Source organism: Lipotes vexillifer, unplaced genomic scaffold (genome assembly GCF_000442215.2).
Source record: "Lipotes vexillifer unplaced genomic scaffold, Lipotes_vexillifer_v1.1 scaffold182, whole genome shotgun sequence".
In the NCBI taxonomy this organism is placed as follows: Eukaryota; Metazoa; Chordata; class Mammalia; order Artiodactyla; family Lipotidae; genus Lipotes; species Lipotes vexillifer.
Window position 1 is genome coordinate 3,715,794 of NW_006798798.1, and position 16,460 is coordinate 3,732,253.

The 16,460-nt window shown below is 44.9% G+C and overlaps 3 protein-coding genes across 3 annotated transcripts in view; 1 reads left to right on the forward strand and 2 right to left on the reverse strand.

The window, feature by feature from the left end:
• Positions 1 to 2,370, reverse strand: part of CEP89 (centrosomal protein 89) — an 80,501-nt gene extending 78,131 nt beyond the window's left edge. Inside the window, exon 1 of the mRNA XM_007470943.1 lies at positions 2,332 to 2,370. Within this exon, the coding sequence (XP_007471005.1) occupies positions 2,332 to 2,370 (39 nt within the window). The remainder of the gene's footprint in view (positions 1 to 2,331) is intronic.
• A 654-nt stretch (positions 2,371 to 3,024) lies between these two features.
• Positions 3,025 to 4,805, forward strand: FAAP24 (FA core complex associated protein 24). The gene is made up of 4 exons (XM_007470944.1): positions 3,025 to 3,137; positions 3,259 to 3,398; positions 3,580 to 3,732; positions 4,478 to 4,805. Exons 1-4 carry the CDS (start codon positions 3,032 to 3,034, stop codon positions 4,724 to 4,726), a joined length of 648 nt encoding a protein of 215 aa, XP_007471006.1. The 5' UTR covers positions 3,025 to 3,031; the 3' UTR covers positions 4,727 to 4,805.
• An 867-nt stretch (positions 4,806 to 5,672) lies between these two features.
• RHPN2 (rhophilin Rho GTPase binding protein 2) overlaps positions 5,673 to 16,460 on the reverse strand; it is a 55,972-nt gene continuing 45,184 nt past the window's right edge. The window contains exons 12-15 of the mRNA XM_007470945.1: positions 13,575 to 13,651; positions 13,070 to 13,216; positions 12,605 to 12,760; positions 5,673 to 7,026 (exon numbers count right to left, since the gene is read on the reverse strand). Coding sequence (XP_007471007.1) covers positions 6,760 to 7,026; positions 12,605 to 12,760; positions 13,070 to 13,216; positions 13,575 to 13,651 — 647 coding nt within the window. The 3' untranslated portion in view covers positions 5,673 to 6,759. The remainder of the gene's footprint in view (positions 7,027 to 12,604; positions 12,761 to 13,069; positions 13,217 to 13,574; positions 13,652 to 16,460) is intronic.

Below are 16,460 nucleotides of genomic sequence, written 5' to 3' on the forward strand. Positions count from 1 at the left end.
GAGGTGACCCAGGGAGGGAAGGGCTCCCTCAGATCTGGGGGCCAGGAAGGGGACTGCTGATGTCCTGTTGGAGAAAATCTCAGAGCATTTAGACTGGGTCTTCAAAGATGGCCACTGCTCTCACATTTGGGAAATGCGATAGAAAGGCATTCCAGGAGGAGGGAGGAACAGGAAAAAAGGAATGAAGCAAGACATTAGTGGCAGTGTTCTAGAAATAAGCACTCCGGTGTGCTGGAACGCAGAGGCATCTGAGTTGGAGAGGCTAGAAAAATGAGCTGGAGTCAGAGTGGGGACTGTTTCCATTTAAGAGTTTTGATACCAGACTAAGGAGATCTTGTGGCCTAGTGAGAAGCACCCACTGAAAGTGGCCCCGGGGAAGACTAATCAGGCTGGGGTGGGCACAAGGTATGGGGGCGGAAAGGAAGGTGCGACCAAGGGGAAGAGCCAGGGGTCTGGGCATACTTCAGGAGTGAGGGACGAGAAGACCTTCCAAATGTCTTCTGCAGCCCTCCCACCCCCCACCCCCAGTCCCACGTTCATGGCCAACCCCAAGAGCAGGTATTCCAGAGAAGCCACTGCTGTATCCCACCATTCTCCAGGATAGACACTTGTCTGCCACCTCCCCCATCCCCCACCGCCTGGCAGATGCTCAAGGACAAGAAAGGCTTTTCTTCACCTTTGAATCCCCAGGGGCTGGCAACCAGAAGGTCCTTCAAAAAGGCCTCGTGAGTTTTGTTTATTTATTTATTTTTGATAGAGTGAATCTCCCATAGTATGCTGAACATTTCTCCCCTGTACCACGATAATCATTTCCTAACTATGGTTCTCCTGCCTCTAGTCTCTAATAAAACACAGGATGATCCTATCTCAACCCAGCATGAAAACTCTCGGGTTGACAGAGAAATGTCCTCTCCTGGCACAGAAGGCTGCTAAGCCTGCTATCAGTTGGTTCCTATCAAGGCCCCAGATTCTTTTCTGGCGGGCCCTCCTCATCCCTACACATGCTGTAGCACTCAGAATTGCCTTCCTGTTCCCACATAGCAAATGACTCTTTGTCAGACTTTTGTACATGCTGTTTTCTCCACCTGGAATTCTATTTCCTTACTCCTCCCAAGGCCCAGGTCAACTCTCTGGGCTGACTTTGCTGCCCCTTCCGGTATATGCCTCTTCAGCACTTTTTCCCTCACCATTTTGTGTTAAATGACTTATAGGTTTGTCTACCCTTTAGCCTTTGGGGCCATAGGCTGTCAATCAATTGTGGGTATCCGGCTCACACACAGGAGGAACTCAGTAACACAACAAAAACCTCAATAAAGATGCTGAGTTAGAAAAATTGCAATGGAAAAATATGCTTCAACTATGCCTTCCTTGCTTCTCAACATCCACCTGTCTAAAATGACTTCAACAGGTCATAGGGCTGAGAACAGGAAGCCAAGTCAGACATGCTTTCTGATTCCAATCTGAAACGGAGTTCAGGAGTACCCTTATCAAAATGCTTTCTCTGTATTTAAAGTATTAAGTTTATGGAGAACTGGATGTAAGTAGGTCTGGGGTTTCACCAGGCAAGTATAGAAAAGGGAGACAGGAGCAACGCCATTGCGGTGGGGGGCCGTGGTTACAAAGAAGTATCATAAGAGGAGGGGTCACAGAATGAGCCTGGAAGTGTGGTCCGCAGTGACAGAGTGGCCGTGGTAAGGTCTGCAGGGAAGCATTCCAGGCAGAAGAAAGAGCAAAGACAAAGGCCTGAATAAACCTAAAGGTGGGAATAGCTGGAGCGTCTGTGTGTGTGACTTGTGGGCAGTGGGCACGATCAGAATTGCATTTTAAAAGAATCCCTTTGGCTGCTTTGTGGAGAACGGACCTAGGGGAAGGGCAGGAACGGAGACCGAGAAATAGGGAGGAGCTGCTGCAGCAGTGCAGGTAGATGATGGAGGCCGGGGTGGGGGCGGGGAGCGGGGACGGCTGCCAGATGTATTTGGTGGGTGGAATCTATGGAACTTGCTGGTGGGATGTACATGGTGCGTGGCGGAGGAAAGAATCAAGAATGACTTCCCACAGAGGAATATTCAGTAGTGGAGCAAGTTTGTGCCGGCACGAGTGAACTCACCGACACCGGAGCGAAAGTTACAGGTGAGACAGGGCGAGTCCTATCGACTGAGGCCGACACTGGGATAGAGGATCCGTGTTCCAAACCCGAAAATTCAGGGCTTCTCGAAAGAAAAACCAATTCCTCTTGTGCCGCTACCTTGCCTCCATCCCAAATCCCAACCCCTTCCCACTTAACTCCCGGCCCCACAGGCCAGAGCGCAGGCCGGGCGCAGATATACTTACAAACTGCCTCTTGCCGCCTCTCCGGAACCCCAGGAGCATCCTTGCTGCGGGGGTTGGCCAGACCGGCACTGGACCGACAAGCAGATCTCAGAGCCGAATACCACTCCCTAAAATGGACCGCCTCCAGACGTCTTTTGTACCCAACGGACTTCGAAACAACCACGTCTGCCATTGGCTCTACTTTTCCCAAGACCAATCAGAGCGAAGGTTACTGCACACCCGTCGCTCATGGCAACCAGCGGGTACCTCTCAAATCCTCTCCGGGGCTGAAATTGTGTGCGCTGTCCATTCTCTTATTGGCCAGTCACGTGTCGATCTTTGAGGCCATAGCCTATCCAGCGCCAGGGGAGGCAGAGGGCGGGCAGGATGAAGGACTTGGAGAGCGCGCAGGAGAGAACCCGGAAGTGGGGCGCCGCAGGTAATGTCGCGGGATACCCAGAACTGGGCCCTGGCCGGTTCGGCCCCGGCCCTGGATTGGATGGAAGAGCAACGGCGCGGGAGTGTCAGGGGCCAGGCAGGTGACGCAAATGAGGGACGCGGCTTCTAGGACAGGAATCTCGCCTGTCCTAGCCTCTTAAAGAACACTCTGCAGACGGGCCCCTGCCAAAGAGGCCGGGGCTGGGAGTGGAATGCGGGGCCGTGTGCCGGAGAGCCTGCTCAAGTGCCGTCTTGTATTCCCCTCATTAGACCCAGGCCGCCGATGGAAGGGAACACCCCTGATGGCACAGGCCCCATGCACGTGCCGTTTGGGCACATTGTGGCCAGTGAGAAATGGCGCGGGTCGCAGCTGGCACAGGGACTGCAAGGTCGGTGGGCCCCCTCTACTAAAGCCCTCTCTCACCTCAGCCCACTTTTTAAAAACGTTCCACCTACTGCCGTCTTTTCATCCAAAGCTCACGGAACTTGTTTTCTTTTCTGTATTTTAAGGAAAAATTAAACTCGTTTTTGAGGATGGCCTGACACCGGTAGATTTTTACTTGTCTAGCAGATCCTGCATTCTTTATATCACCGAAGCTGATCTGGTGGCAGGAAATGGCTACAGAAAGAGACTTGTTCGGGTTAGAAACGTAAGTACTGAATTAAAGAAACAAATTGAAAATTGACTGCTATCCCCCCTCTGTCTATCCCTTGGAATAATTTATATAAAACCATTGGCCATTCCAAGCACCCTTGGATAGCTTCTTAATCTTGAATGGAATTTTGTTACAAAATAGTTTCCTGTCTTTTTTTTTTTTTTTTTTATTGAAGTCCAGTAAACTTCAGGGGGTTGTAGTAGTTGAAAAAACGCAGATGAGTGAACAGTACTTTCCAGCCGTACAGAAATTTACTGTGCTGGATCTGGGGATGGTGTTGCTTCCAGTGGCCAGCCAGACGGAAGCGTCCTGTCTCATTATCCAGTTGGTAAGTACTGATTCCTACTCCTCCACAATAGCCCTGTGTTAGGACTCTTGACTGACCTTCCTGGACCTGTTACTCTGACAGACAGCTGCCCTTATTATAGGTACAATCCATCAGGTCAGTCTCTATCAGTGACTGGTTTGGTTTCTAAAACCTTTTTGAGGAATTTTAAGTTCAGAAGCTGCCTCTGCAGCTAGCTGAGCTTGCCCCCCATCTAGGCAAGCATGTAACAAAGCAAACAAGTTGGAGACCTGATTTTAGCCTCCCAGGCTGTGATGACTGCATCATGCACTATTCTGCACTTAGGCTGGTGACATTGTCAACAGCTTCTTCGCCTCATCCACACGTATCTTTTTCTTCTTTTTTTTTTTCGGCCGGGCCACGCGGCATGTGGGATCTTTGTTCCCCGACCAGGGATCCAACCTGCACCCCCTACATTGGAAGGGCAGAGTCTTAACCACTGGACTGCCAGGGAAGTCCTGCCATGTATCTTTTGTTAAGCATCAGCACTTCTGTCTGCAAGTTCATGTGTTGGTTTTTTGAACCTAGTGGTTTTCCATATAATTCATCTTTTAATAATTTTACTGATGCCTGAAAAATTATATTCATGGTATATAGAATATTTGCAGTGGTGAATCAAGCTGAACCAAATGGAAAAAGTAAAACTAAATTTCCACAAAACAGAATTTTAAGAAACCTCCAGTCTTCTAGAGGGCACTCATGTGCTTTTCCTTTCATCTCGGTTCAGGTTGAAGAGCAAACCAAAGAGCCCAGTAAGAACCCTTTTCTCAGGAAGAAACGGGCTCTGATCTCTGAGCCAGCCCTCCTTCGAACTGTGCAACAGATCCCAGGAGTCGGGAAAGTTAAAGCTCCTCTGCTGCTCCAGAGGTTTCCAAGTATCCAGCAACTAAGTAATGCTTCCATCCAAGAACTGCAGCCAGTGGTTGGACAGTCAGTGGCCCAGCACATTCATGCGTTCTTCACCCAGTCCAGGTGATGGCTCTTCCCACGGCATCTCCTTTACATCACGAACCACAGGATCTTGTTTTCTTTCACATTAAGAAACAATATTTCCTCTCACAGAAACTAGGGAAGGATGAAGTGAGGCCTGAATGGCACCTGCCAGTTTTCCTGCCCTGCTTTCTGGGCTCAGGTATTTACTTCAGTTAGTGTGCCCCGGTTGGCACTGCCCGCATCCTGCTAGCATGAAGAGGGCTGGTGGACACCTTCCTAAGGGAGTCGGTTTAAACAGGGACTCTCAAGATTCAGCAAAAAGCCGGCTTGGGCAGATTTTAATGTGTGACCTTCACCTGTATCTGTCATGGAAGGTGGTGGATGTGACCGTCTAAAGGAAACAAACCTACAATGAATGAAGCACTGTGTACCATAAGCCCCTTGTTCCTTCCGGCAGAGCCACTGTTCTTCAGGTCTGGTCTTAATACACCTGTGCTTTGAGGGTGGCTGCCAGTGTAAACAAACAATTGTCCTGCCTTTTTTCTTCCTTCCTTCCTTTCTCCCTCCATCCCTCCCTTCCGGGTAGCTGCACAGTTTGTTTGTAATCACTGAGCATGACTTCTGAACACAGCAAGCCTGGAGTCCAGAGTTCCCATTTTAAAATAAAAAGCCAATGTGTGCGAGGGAGGGAAAGAATGTGTTTGTAAATGTATAGCCCAACAATGGGAAGAGAAAAGGGAAAATGGCAGGTGCAGCTGCATCCAGAGAGGAGAGCCTGGGGATCAAAATGTACAACTGCTCATTCAAAAAATAAATACAATTAAAGAGGCTATATGTTTTCAGGGATACTAAGATAACTTGAGAGCTAAGTCCTGTTTTGTGAAATGTTAGTAATTTTAAAAAATCAAATACAATAAAAACATTTTGTGCATTAGGGTAAAAATGATTTGAAAGAGGAGGGAATTAAAGTGAAATCAAAGTGGAAACCATTAACTCAGGCAAATGAATGCATTTATGTAAATATTTATACAAAAATAGCCCTAAGAGCAATGGATACACTTTCCCAAATATGGCTGCTTCCCTTTTGATATTACACACTAGAAATTATTTAAGTTTGTTAATTCTCAAAATTACATGTCAATGATATATTTTTAAAAGCTATATAACTTGTACTGTGCCAACAGTGAATCTTATTAGAGTCACTGTCATCCAATGTATAGCAAGAGAAATCATTTGGTAAGAATGTCATTTTAAAAAGTCAAATAGAGCTCTAAACTTGAATCATTTACATCCTGACCTTATACAATGTTTTTAACCCTTCTTAAAGACTCTTAAAATATACAACTATGTACTTTCTACTTTAAACAAAATGAAAAATGTTTTGAGTATCAAACAGTATATTATCTACCTTGTAGACAGCATCTTCACCTAACACTGCCACTGTGTTAGCGACTTTTAAATGACATAACATAGAAGAAAAGTTGCTCCTAAATGGTTTTTTATCTAATAAGTCATGACAGATTTGGCACTAGACTTTATCCGGAAACAGCATTCATATTATTTAGAAATAATAGTAAAATCTTGTTGTTTTAGGTTAATGAATTCCCCTTAGGAAGGAGCTCTTTGGGACAGTTTTTAGTAACACTAATTTAAGTCTATCATTATTGTCCCTTGCCCTGCCTTAATTTGGGGTCATCTGAATTCTGAGTTAAGGAATTATCCATCTATCACCCAAGTCTGGAAACTTACAAATAGGACCTATAGGAAATCCTAATTTAACTCTGATAGTAAGTAGCTAAGAGTCTTAATTATAGTCGTTAAAAACAGCCATATGTCCACATTATTCTATTTACAATGCTTTATATAATAAATAACTTGCAGCAATATGGTGAGACTCCCCTAATAAGTTTGTTTTCCACAAATTTCTAGAGGTTTCTTGTTACTGTCATTCATAAAAACGTATCAGTTGTAGGTTTACACTGAGAGAAAATGGGATTTGAGAGTATTTAGAAATTTTCCGCTATGGCACAAATAGGAAGGCCCAGTCAGCACGGGAAACGCTTTTGTTTCCTCACGTTAGTACAGAGAACCGTCGGAGGTGAGAAGGCTGAACGGAGAGGGGAGCTTCTTCTTGACCGGAGGCCCCTCAACCCTGACCCCAACCGATGGGAGGCACAAGGTGCTCGCCGACTTCTGTCTGTTCTTGTTGGTGTTCCAACTCAAAAAGGACAGCTTTTTCGAGACTTTCTTGGTTTTATCAGTTTTATCATCATCATCTGTGGCTAAGCAGATCATGGAGTAAGTTTTCTGCATTCCCACAGAGTATGTGGCACATTTACTATGCTGCACACAGAAAAGGAAAGAGAAAGGTGTTAGAAGTCAAGATGTCAGAGAAACGATTGCGAAGTTTGAGACTCAGATTCTGCACTCATAGCATCCTCTTTAAAATTACGTTGACATAATTCTGAAACTCAGTGACAAATGCTTATATAGAATTAGGTTCTTAACAACAAGGACAATTCTTAAGGAATATACTCAGTAGTAGTAATTTAGGCTAGAGACCACTACCTTTTAAGGTTATTACGTTTGAAAAAGTAATATATACTCATGGTCAATGATATGAAAATGCATGAGGTGAACAGTAGGTGTCCCTCCTACCTGGGCTTTCAGGCTCTTCCCCTGAGGTAACCACTATCTGTTACACTTTTAGAGATAACATTCATATACAGGTATTGATATGTGTGTAAGTATACATCACCATTTGTCTTTCCTTAGGAATACACTACACACACTTGTCCGCACCCTGCTTTCTTCACTTAATGTATCCTGGATTTCAGCACACACCAACAGATACAGATCAACTTCATTCTCTTTAAAGACAGTACAGGGTCCATGGTGATGAGGATATTAAATTTTTCCAATTTTTTAAACGTGAAATAAACATAACGTCAAATTTACCATTTTAACCATTAAGTTCTGTTTATTTCACCAGTTTAAAGACATGCCCTCCCATGTGCCTGGACCCTCTCACTCCCTCTCTCCTCCAGGTATCCCCTCCTTTCTGCTCTCCTGTCTCCTAAACCTTTCCCATCTGCACACAAGCTAACTGCTATCAACACACACACCTTGGAAAAACTCTCCTTTACCCCTACGTCCCCTCCCAGCTACCACCGCAATATCTCTGCTCCCTTTCACAAGTCTTCCCTTTCTCTCATTCACTGTTTCCTGTCCTCATCCAGCATGCTGCCCACTACCCAGTCCCCACATCTTCCTGGGGCACCTCTCTGACACTCTCAGGACCTTATGGAGCACAGCTGGAAACCACTGCACTCGTCTAAATCTTAGATTATACAGATGAGGACCATGAAGCCTGCTGAAGGTCAAACAGCTTCTTAACAGCAGGCAGGGCCTGATTCCAGGTCTTTGATTCCAAGCCTGGGGTTCTTTCCACGACATCAGTGGTAGTCAGAATGTGCTCCATGGAGAGGTACTAGGGATCCCCACCGTAATCCAGAGAGAGTTGGGTAGCAGGCAACCAATTCAGCCAGAGCACAGGGCTTTACTGTTCCCATGATTTGCTTTTGTTTGAAGAAGAGGCTCAGCAGTTGAAAACAGTGCTCACAGCAAAGGAAACCATAAACAAGATGAAAAAACAACCCTCAGAATGGGAGAAAATAGTTGCCAACAAAGCAACTGACAAGGGATTAACCTCCAAAAAATGGCTCATGCAGCTCAATAACAAAAAACAACCCAATCAAAAAATGGGCGGAAGACCTAAATAGACATTTCTCCAAAGAAGACATACAGCTGACCAACAAACACATGAAAAGATGCTCAACAGCACTAATTATTAGAGAAATGCAAATCAAAAGTACAATGAGGTTATCACCTCACACCGGTCAGAATGGCCATCATCAAATCTACAAACAATAAATGCTGGAGAGGGTGTGGAGGAAAGGGAACCCTCTTGCACTGTTGGTGGGAATGTAAATTGATACAGCCACTATGAAGAACAGTGTGGAGGTTCCTTAAAAAACTAAAAATAGAACTACCATACGACCCAGCAATCCCACTACTGAGCATATACCCTGAGAAAACCATAATTCAAAAAGAGTCATGTACCACAATGTTCACTGCAGATCTATTTACAATAGCCAGGACACTGAAGCACCCTAAATGTCCATCGACAAAGCAGTATAAAGCAGATGTGGTACATACATACAATGGAATATTACTCAGCTATAAAAAGGAACGAAATTGTGCCATTTGCAGAGACGTGGATGGACCTAGAGACTGTCATACAAAGTGAAGAAAGTCAGAAAAACAAATACTGTATGATATCGCTTATATATGGAATCTGGAAAAAGGATACAGATGAACTTATCTGCAAAGCATAAATAGAGACACAGACGTAGAGAACAAAGGTATGGACACCAAGGGGGGAAGAGGGGGGCGGGATAAATTGGGAGATTGGGATTATAGATACACTACTATGTATAAAATAGATGACTAATGAGAACCTACTGTATAGCACAAGGAACTCTACTCGATGCTTTGTGGGGATCAAAATGGAAAGGAAATCCCAAAAAGAGGGGATATATGTATACATATAGCTGATTCACTTTTCTGTACAGCAGAAACTAACACAACATTGTAAAGCAACTATACTCCAATAAAAATTAATAGAAAAACAAATTAACAAAAAAAACCCAGTGCTCAATTATATGAAGTCCATGCTGGGTGAAAAGAATAGCCATGTCATGGTTATTACTCTTCTAACACCTATTATGAATTGAAATGTATCCCAGCTACGCACCGTTTTCTCCATTTTCCCGAGGCTCAGAGCAAGTCTCTGACGCCCAAGGTCACGGAACTGGTGAAAGCCAGGATTCAAATGCAGGCAGTCTGAATACAGAACCCTTGCTTTCATCCCTACATCAGATTCTTCATTGGCCTGGTTCAATCAGAAATGTGACAGGACTAACATAAGCCTTTCAGTCTCTTCAGGGGCAGGGCTGCTCTCTAAAGCTGCAGGTCCTCCAGCTGTGCCTAACAGACTCCAGCCCTCAGGCCAGAGCCCAGCACTTTTATATAACCTCTTCTTGAACAAACTCCTTTTGTTTCTGGTTGAGACCTTGATCACTAGTCTAGCAATGCTATGGATTCCACCCCTAAAAGTGCCATTTTTCATGATCCCTTCCCCCAAGATGCTCTGAGTCCCTTGACTACTTTATCTTCTTTTTTCTGATTGAGTTATAATTCACATACCATAAAATTCACCATTTTAATACAATCCAGTGGTTTTTAGTTTAGTCACAGAGTTGTGCAACCACTAATATTACCAAATTTCAGAACATTCCCACGCCCCTCCAAAAGAAACCCTGGGGAATTCCCTGGCAGTCTGGTGGTTAGAACTCCGTGCTTCCACTGCAGGGGGCGTGGGTTCGATACCTGGTCGGGGAACTAAAAGCCTGCAAGCTGTGCGGTGCAGCCAAAAAAGAAGGGAAAAAAAAGAAAAAAGAAAAGAAAAGAAACCCTGTCCCATCAGCAGTTACACTCCCCAGTCCCATCAGCAGTTACACTCCCCATTCCCCGATGCCCCAGCCCCTGGCAACTAACCACTAACCTACATTTTGTTTCTATAGGTTTGCCTGTTCTGGACATTTCTTACCAATGGAATCACACATCATTCACTCTCCAACCCTCTCTAAGTCTGAGTTCTATTGCCATTTCCCCATGAAAAGTGTCCTTCTGTCCTGCTGCCAAATATAACAGACATGGCTCTGCTTCCCTTATTCTCCACCTCTTAACTGTGTTCAGCACAAACCACCGCTCTTTCCGGGCAGGATTTTCTTCTCTTGGTTTCAGAAGCCCCTCTTTATCCCACCTGTCTGCACCTACTTCTAACTGACCTCCAGATGCTTGTGGTATCTCTCAGGGTTGAGTCCTCCACCCTCAACCCCTCGAGGATACTTTCATTTAGTATCGTACAGCTTTAAATATCATCTGTGCTGATAATCCTCAAATATTTAGTTCTAGGCTGACACTTGCCTTGAACTGAAGATCTGAACATCCAGCTGCCTACTTTACCTTTACATCCGGATGCCTAATGGCATGCGAACCACACACAACACTTGTTTTTCTCTCTCCTCGGCTTCCCTCACCCTTGCCTCATCTCCCGTCATTAAGAAAAATGATGCAGTAGTTCAAGCCAAAACCTGTGCAGTCCTCTCTCTTGCCCTCATCTTTTTTTTTCTTTTTTTTTTTTTTTGCGGTACGTGGGCCTCTCACTGTGTGGCCTCTCCCGTTGCGGAGAACAGGCTCCGGACGCGCAGGCTCAGCGGCCATGGCTCACGGGCCCAGCCGCTCTGCAGCATGTGGCATCTTCCCAGACCGGGGCACGAACCCGTGTCCCCTGCATCGGCAGGCGGACTCTCAACCACTGCGCCAACAGGGAAGCCCTCCCGCATCTTTTTTATACAAGTTATCTACAAATCCATCAGCTCTATATCCAAATTACGTCTCAGGTGCACCCACCTCTCTACACCTCCACTGTCACCCCCTAGTGGGATGGTGTTAACATCACTGGCCAGGGTGACTGCCACAGCCAGCCTGCTCTGCGGCCACCCGGCTGGCCTCCAGACAGCAAGACGGCCTTCTAAAATAAACATCATGCCACGTCACTCCCCGTCTCAAAAGGTTTCAAACTCCCTCCACTGCCGATGAAGCCATGCCTCCCTCCCACCGCATTTCCCGCCACTCTGGCCCTTGTCAAGATGCTCCGGCCGAAAGGCCTTCTTTTAGTTCCTCTAGCAGGTGAAGCTCATTCCTGCCACAGGGTCTGGTCTCTGCACCTGTTGGTGCCCCTGCCCGCGTGCTCTTGTACCTCTTCACATGGCTGGCTCCTCCTGTCACTCAAGCCTCAGGGCAAGCCCTGCTCAGGAGCCCCTCCCAGCTCCAGTTATTCTAGCACATTACACATTTTATTTCCTTTACAGCACGTACCCAAAATCACAACCACTTATTGCTTATTTAGTGCCAGCTTTGTGGGGGCAGGGACCTTATCTGTCTAATTCCAGCTGTAGCTCCAACACCCGAGAAGGGCCTGGCACACAGTTGATGCCCAATCAATATTTGTTGAATGAATAAACACACACCGTTCTAGGGGGAAGCGTCCAAGGTACATAATTGAATGCAGCAAGCACAGAAGAGTGCGTATGCCACAATCCCTCCGACTTGGGGAAACAAAGGGATGTAACTGTGCACATGGACTTGCACAGGCTCAGACGCTTCCCAAGATCTCCCAGGAAACAGCTAACACTGTTCCGGATGACGTGCGGAGAGCATCTTCCACACATCATCTCAAGCCCTTCTGTATCAATTCAGTATTTTTTTTAACCATGAGTATGTACTACTTTTGCAATTGAAACGAATTTAACCAGAAAAGTAAAGCAATTGGTTCTTTTATCTATAGCAGGGGTCCCAACCCCTGGGCCGTGGACTGGTACCAGTCCACAGCCTGTTAGGAACCCGGCCTCACAGAAGGAGGTGAGTGGCGGGAGAGCAAGCAAAGCTCCATCTGCTGCTCTCCATCTCTCCCCATCGTTCCCCATCGCTCGCGTTACCGCCTGAGCCATCCCCCCCAGCCCTACCCCTCATCCGTGGAAAAAGTGTCTTCCGCAAAACCGGTCCCTGGTGCCAAAAAGGCTGGGGACCGCTGATCTATAGGATTAAAAAAAAAACTTTCCAGTGATCTCTCTGACCCAAGTTGAGCACGTCCCAGTGATGACGGGCTTAGGAGTTCAGTCATTTGTGCCATGTTACAAATGCAGGCAGGGGTCCGGATAAAGACCTCTGGGGCTGGACTCACACTGACTTCACTCCACGTCGCTGTTTGCTGCCAGGGGCCATCAGCACTCACCATGGACGATGTGGCATCCAGGAGGCTCACGACCTTCATCTCAATGTCGTTCTGGCCAAAGCTCTTCAGCAGCTTCATAACCTCACTCACAGTCAGCCACTTACAATCCACGTCTTGAATGGAAACAATATAATCCCCTTCCTTGGCTCCTGCCACCTGTGAAAGTATGATTTAAATAAAGGTCAATGTTCTGTTCATTCAGATCCCTAAAGCAGTTCCCAAGTTCATTAATAAAATAGTTATCTGCACAAATTTGCTTCAAGAAGGCAAAAATTAATCCTTTTCTCTTTGGGCAAGAAAGGTATGAGAGGCCTTTCACATAAAGCAAGGCCTTTTACATAGAGGAACTCTAAATTGAATCACCCACATACATTTGTTTGGCAGCTCTCTTTATATTTTACCAGTTTCACTGTCTGCAAAGATGCCAGTGAGTTTTGCTCCCAGTGTACAAGGGTCCACACTTACGGCAGCAGAGCAGTACGGATCCAGGAAGTGGACTTGAACTGGGGAATTTCCTCTCAGGGTGAACCCCAAGTCTCCTTCTTCTGCAGCGAAGTGAATGCTTCGAGGAGGCGTCCATCTCTTATTAGCCGAAAACACAGATAAAGGGCCCTTTGGAATAGAGCATCATTAGCTGTAGGAGCTGAAGGCTGAATCAGGAACTTTTGAAAACCAAAGGAAATGATGCCTTATTGTCCTTACAGATTTCATTCGGCCCTGCTCCGAGACTAATGATACCATCTGGGATAATACGTGCTACAAAGTCATACAAGAATGTTAATTGCCATTTGCTCTAAAAGATCCAACATATTTAAGATAAAATTCTCTTTTTAAAATTATCTTAATTTAAATAATCTTATATAACATCTCTAATTAAAAATCAAAAACATCTAAAAGTAGCCTTTTACATACTTGCAATTTATAAAAAAGCTTTCCCCTCAAGTCATTATGAAATAAATGTTCAACATACCAGCTTCTGGAAGAAGTCCGTTACTGTCACCTTGGAGAATTGTGGCGGTATAATTTCAACCTCTCGCTCAGTTTTAGCTGGAAAAGAAGATTAAAAGTAAAAGCATAAATGTTTCTCTAATTGAAAGTTATGCTTGAAAACTCAGGCCTAACTCCATTTGGGTATCTACTATGAGCTATATCCCACTCGGGCTGGGACAGAGTAGTGACAATACGACAAATTCCCTGCCTTCGAGGAGCTTATTTGTATTCTAGGGGACATCCAAGGTATTCATAAAATCCTACTGAGAAGTAACCTACGTTTCAGGTGTGGCTGTTATGGAGATACCATGCTTTCAGCACAGTTTCGGGCGAGATATGCTTCCTCTCTTCAGTATTAATGTGTGATGCGAGGATGCCACAGTGAGAAGTGGGTTTGCCAAATCTCCACTATCATATTCATGGCAGGCTCAAGCCAACCCTTCTCATGAGGCTAGTCACTGTCTAACAAAGGATCCCAGTGCAGGCTAAGTATACATGAACAACAGCATAAAAAGAAAATATGGGGAAGAAGACTGGCACTGCCAAGAAGACTGACACACCCGTGTATTCACGGGACGGGCCTGTGGTTTCTTACAAACGAACTGCTTCACACAGCACTGGGCTCAGACAGGTTACTCATACACTACAAGAGTGGTGCCACCACCCCCAGACAGCCTCGCCAGGAGCTGTGCATCTCCCTCCCTCTGTGGAGGTTGTCTCTACTGTGTGGACAAGGGGGCCAGGGAAGTGGCCTGTGTCCGTGAAGGAGAATCCCTGAGCGCCATTCCTGTTTCCACCAACCGGCCTGGTCACCTGGAACAAAGACTTTGATCTCTCTAAGCCTCCACTCCCTCATCTTTAAGATGAGGGTGATACTAGTATCACCCTCATAGTACTGGGGAGCGAGATCTCACTTATATGTGGAATCTGAAACGGCCAAACTCTTCAAATCTATTTACGATAAAAACCCTCAATGAAGGGGGTATAGAGGGAACAAATCTCAACATAATAAAGGCCAAATACGACAAGCCTTGAAAACTTTTCCTCTAAGATCAGGAACAAGACAAGGATGCCCACTCTTACCATTTTTATTCATCATAGTCTTGGAAGTCCTAGTCATAGCGATTAGTCAAGAAAAAGAAGTTAAGGCATCCAAATCAATAGTAAAACTATTTGCAGATGACACAATCCTACTTAAAGAGAACCCTACAGACTTCACCAAAAGACTGTTAGAACTAATGAATGAATTCAGTAAAGCTGCACGATAAAAAATCAATATACAGAAATCCATGGCATTTCTATACACTAATAACAAACTATCAGAAAGAGAAATTAAGACAATCCAATTTACAATTGCATCAAAAATAGTAAAACACCTAGGAATAAATTTACCCAAGGAAGTGAAAGACCTCTACACTGAAAACTATAGGACATTCATGAAGGAAATTGAAGAAGACACAAATAAATGGAAAGATAATTCCATGTTTGTGGATTGGAAAAATTAATATTGTTAAAATGGCCATAATACCCAAAGCAATCTACTAATTCAATGCAATCCCTATCAAAAATCTAATGGCATATTTCACAAAACTAGAACAAATAATTCTAAAATTTGTATGGAACCACAGAAGATCCCAAATAGCCAAAACAATCTTGAGAAGGAAGAACAAAGCTGGAGGTATCATGCTCCCTGACTTCAACTATACTATGAAGCTACAGTAGTCAAAACGGTATGGTATGGGCACAAAAACAGACACACAGATCAATGGAACAGGTCTGAAAAACCAGAAATAAACCCACGCATAGATGAACAATTAATTTATGACCAAGAAGCAAAGAACAGACAATGGAAAAAGGATGGTCTCTTCAATAAATGGTGCTCGGAAAACTAAACAGCCACATGCAAAACAATGAAACTAGATCACTATCTTATACCACACACAAAACTTAACTCAACATGGAGTAAAGGCTTGAATGTAAGACCTAAAACCATAATTCCTAGAAGAAAACATAGGTGGAAACCTCAGTGACATTGTTTTTAGTGAGATTTTTGTGGATCTGACTCCAAAGGCAAGGGAAACAAAAGCAAAAACAAACAAATGGGACTACGTCAAACTAAAAAGCTTCTGCACAGTGACGGGAACTATCATCAAAATGAAAAGGCAATTTACTGAATGGGAGAAGACAGTTGCAAATTATATATGTGATAAGGAGTTACTATCCAAAGTATATAAAGAACACATACAACTCAACAACAAAAAACCAAACAACTCAATTAAAAAATGGGCAGGGCTTCCCTGGTGGCGCAGTGGTTGGGAGTCCGCCTGCCGATGCAGGGGACACGAGTTCGTGCCCCGGTCCGGGAAGATCCCACGTGCCGCGGAGCGGCTGGGCCCGTGAGCCATGGCCGCTGGGCCTGTGCGTCCGGAGCCTGTGCTCCGCAACGGGAGAGGCCGCAACAGTGAGAGGCCCGCGTACCGCAAAAAAAAAAAAAAAAATTAAAAAAAAAGAAAATGGGCAGAGGGTCTGAATAGGCATTTTTCCAAGAAAGACATACAGATGGCCAACAGGCACATAAGACAACACTAATTATTAGGAAAATGTAAATCAAAACCACAATAAGATATCACCTCACACATGTTATAATTGGCTATTATCAAAAAGACAAGAAATAACAAATGTTGGAGAGGATGTGGAAAAAAGGGAACCCTCGTACACTGTGGGTGGGACTGTAAATTAGTGCAGCCACTATGGAAAAACAGTATGGAGATTCCTCAAATAGGTAAGCATAGTTCATATGACCCAGCTATTCCACTTCCGGGTATTTATCTGAAGAACATGAAACACTAATTCTAAAAGGTATATG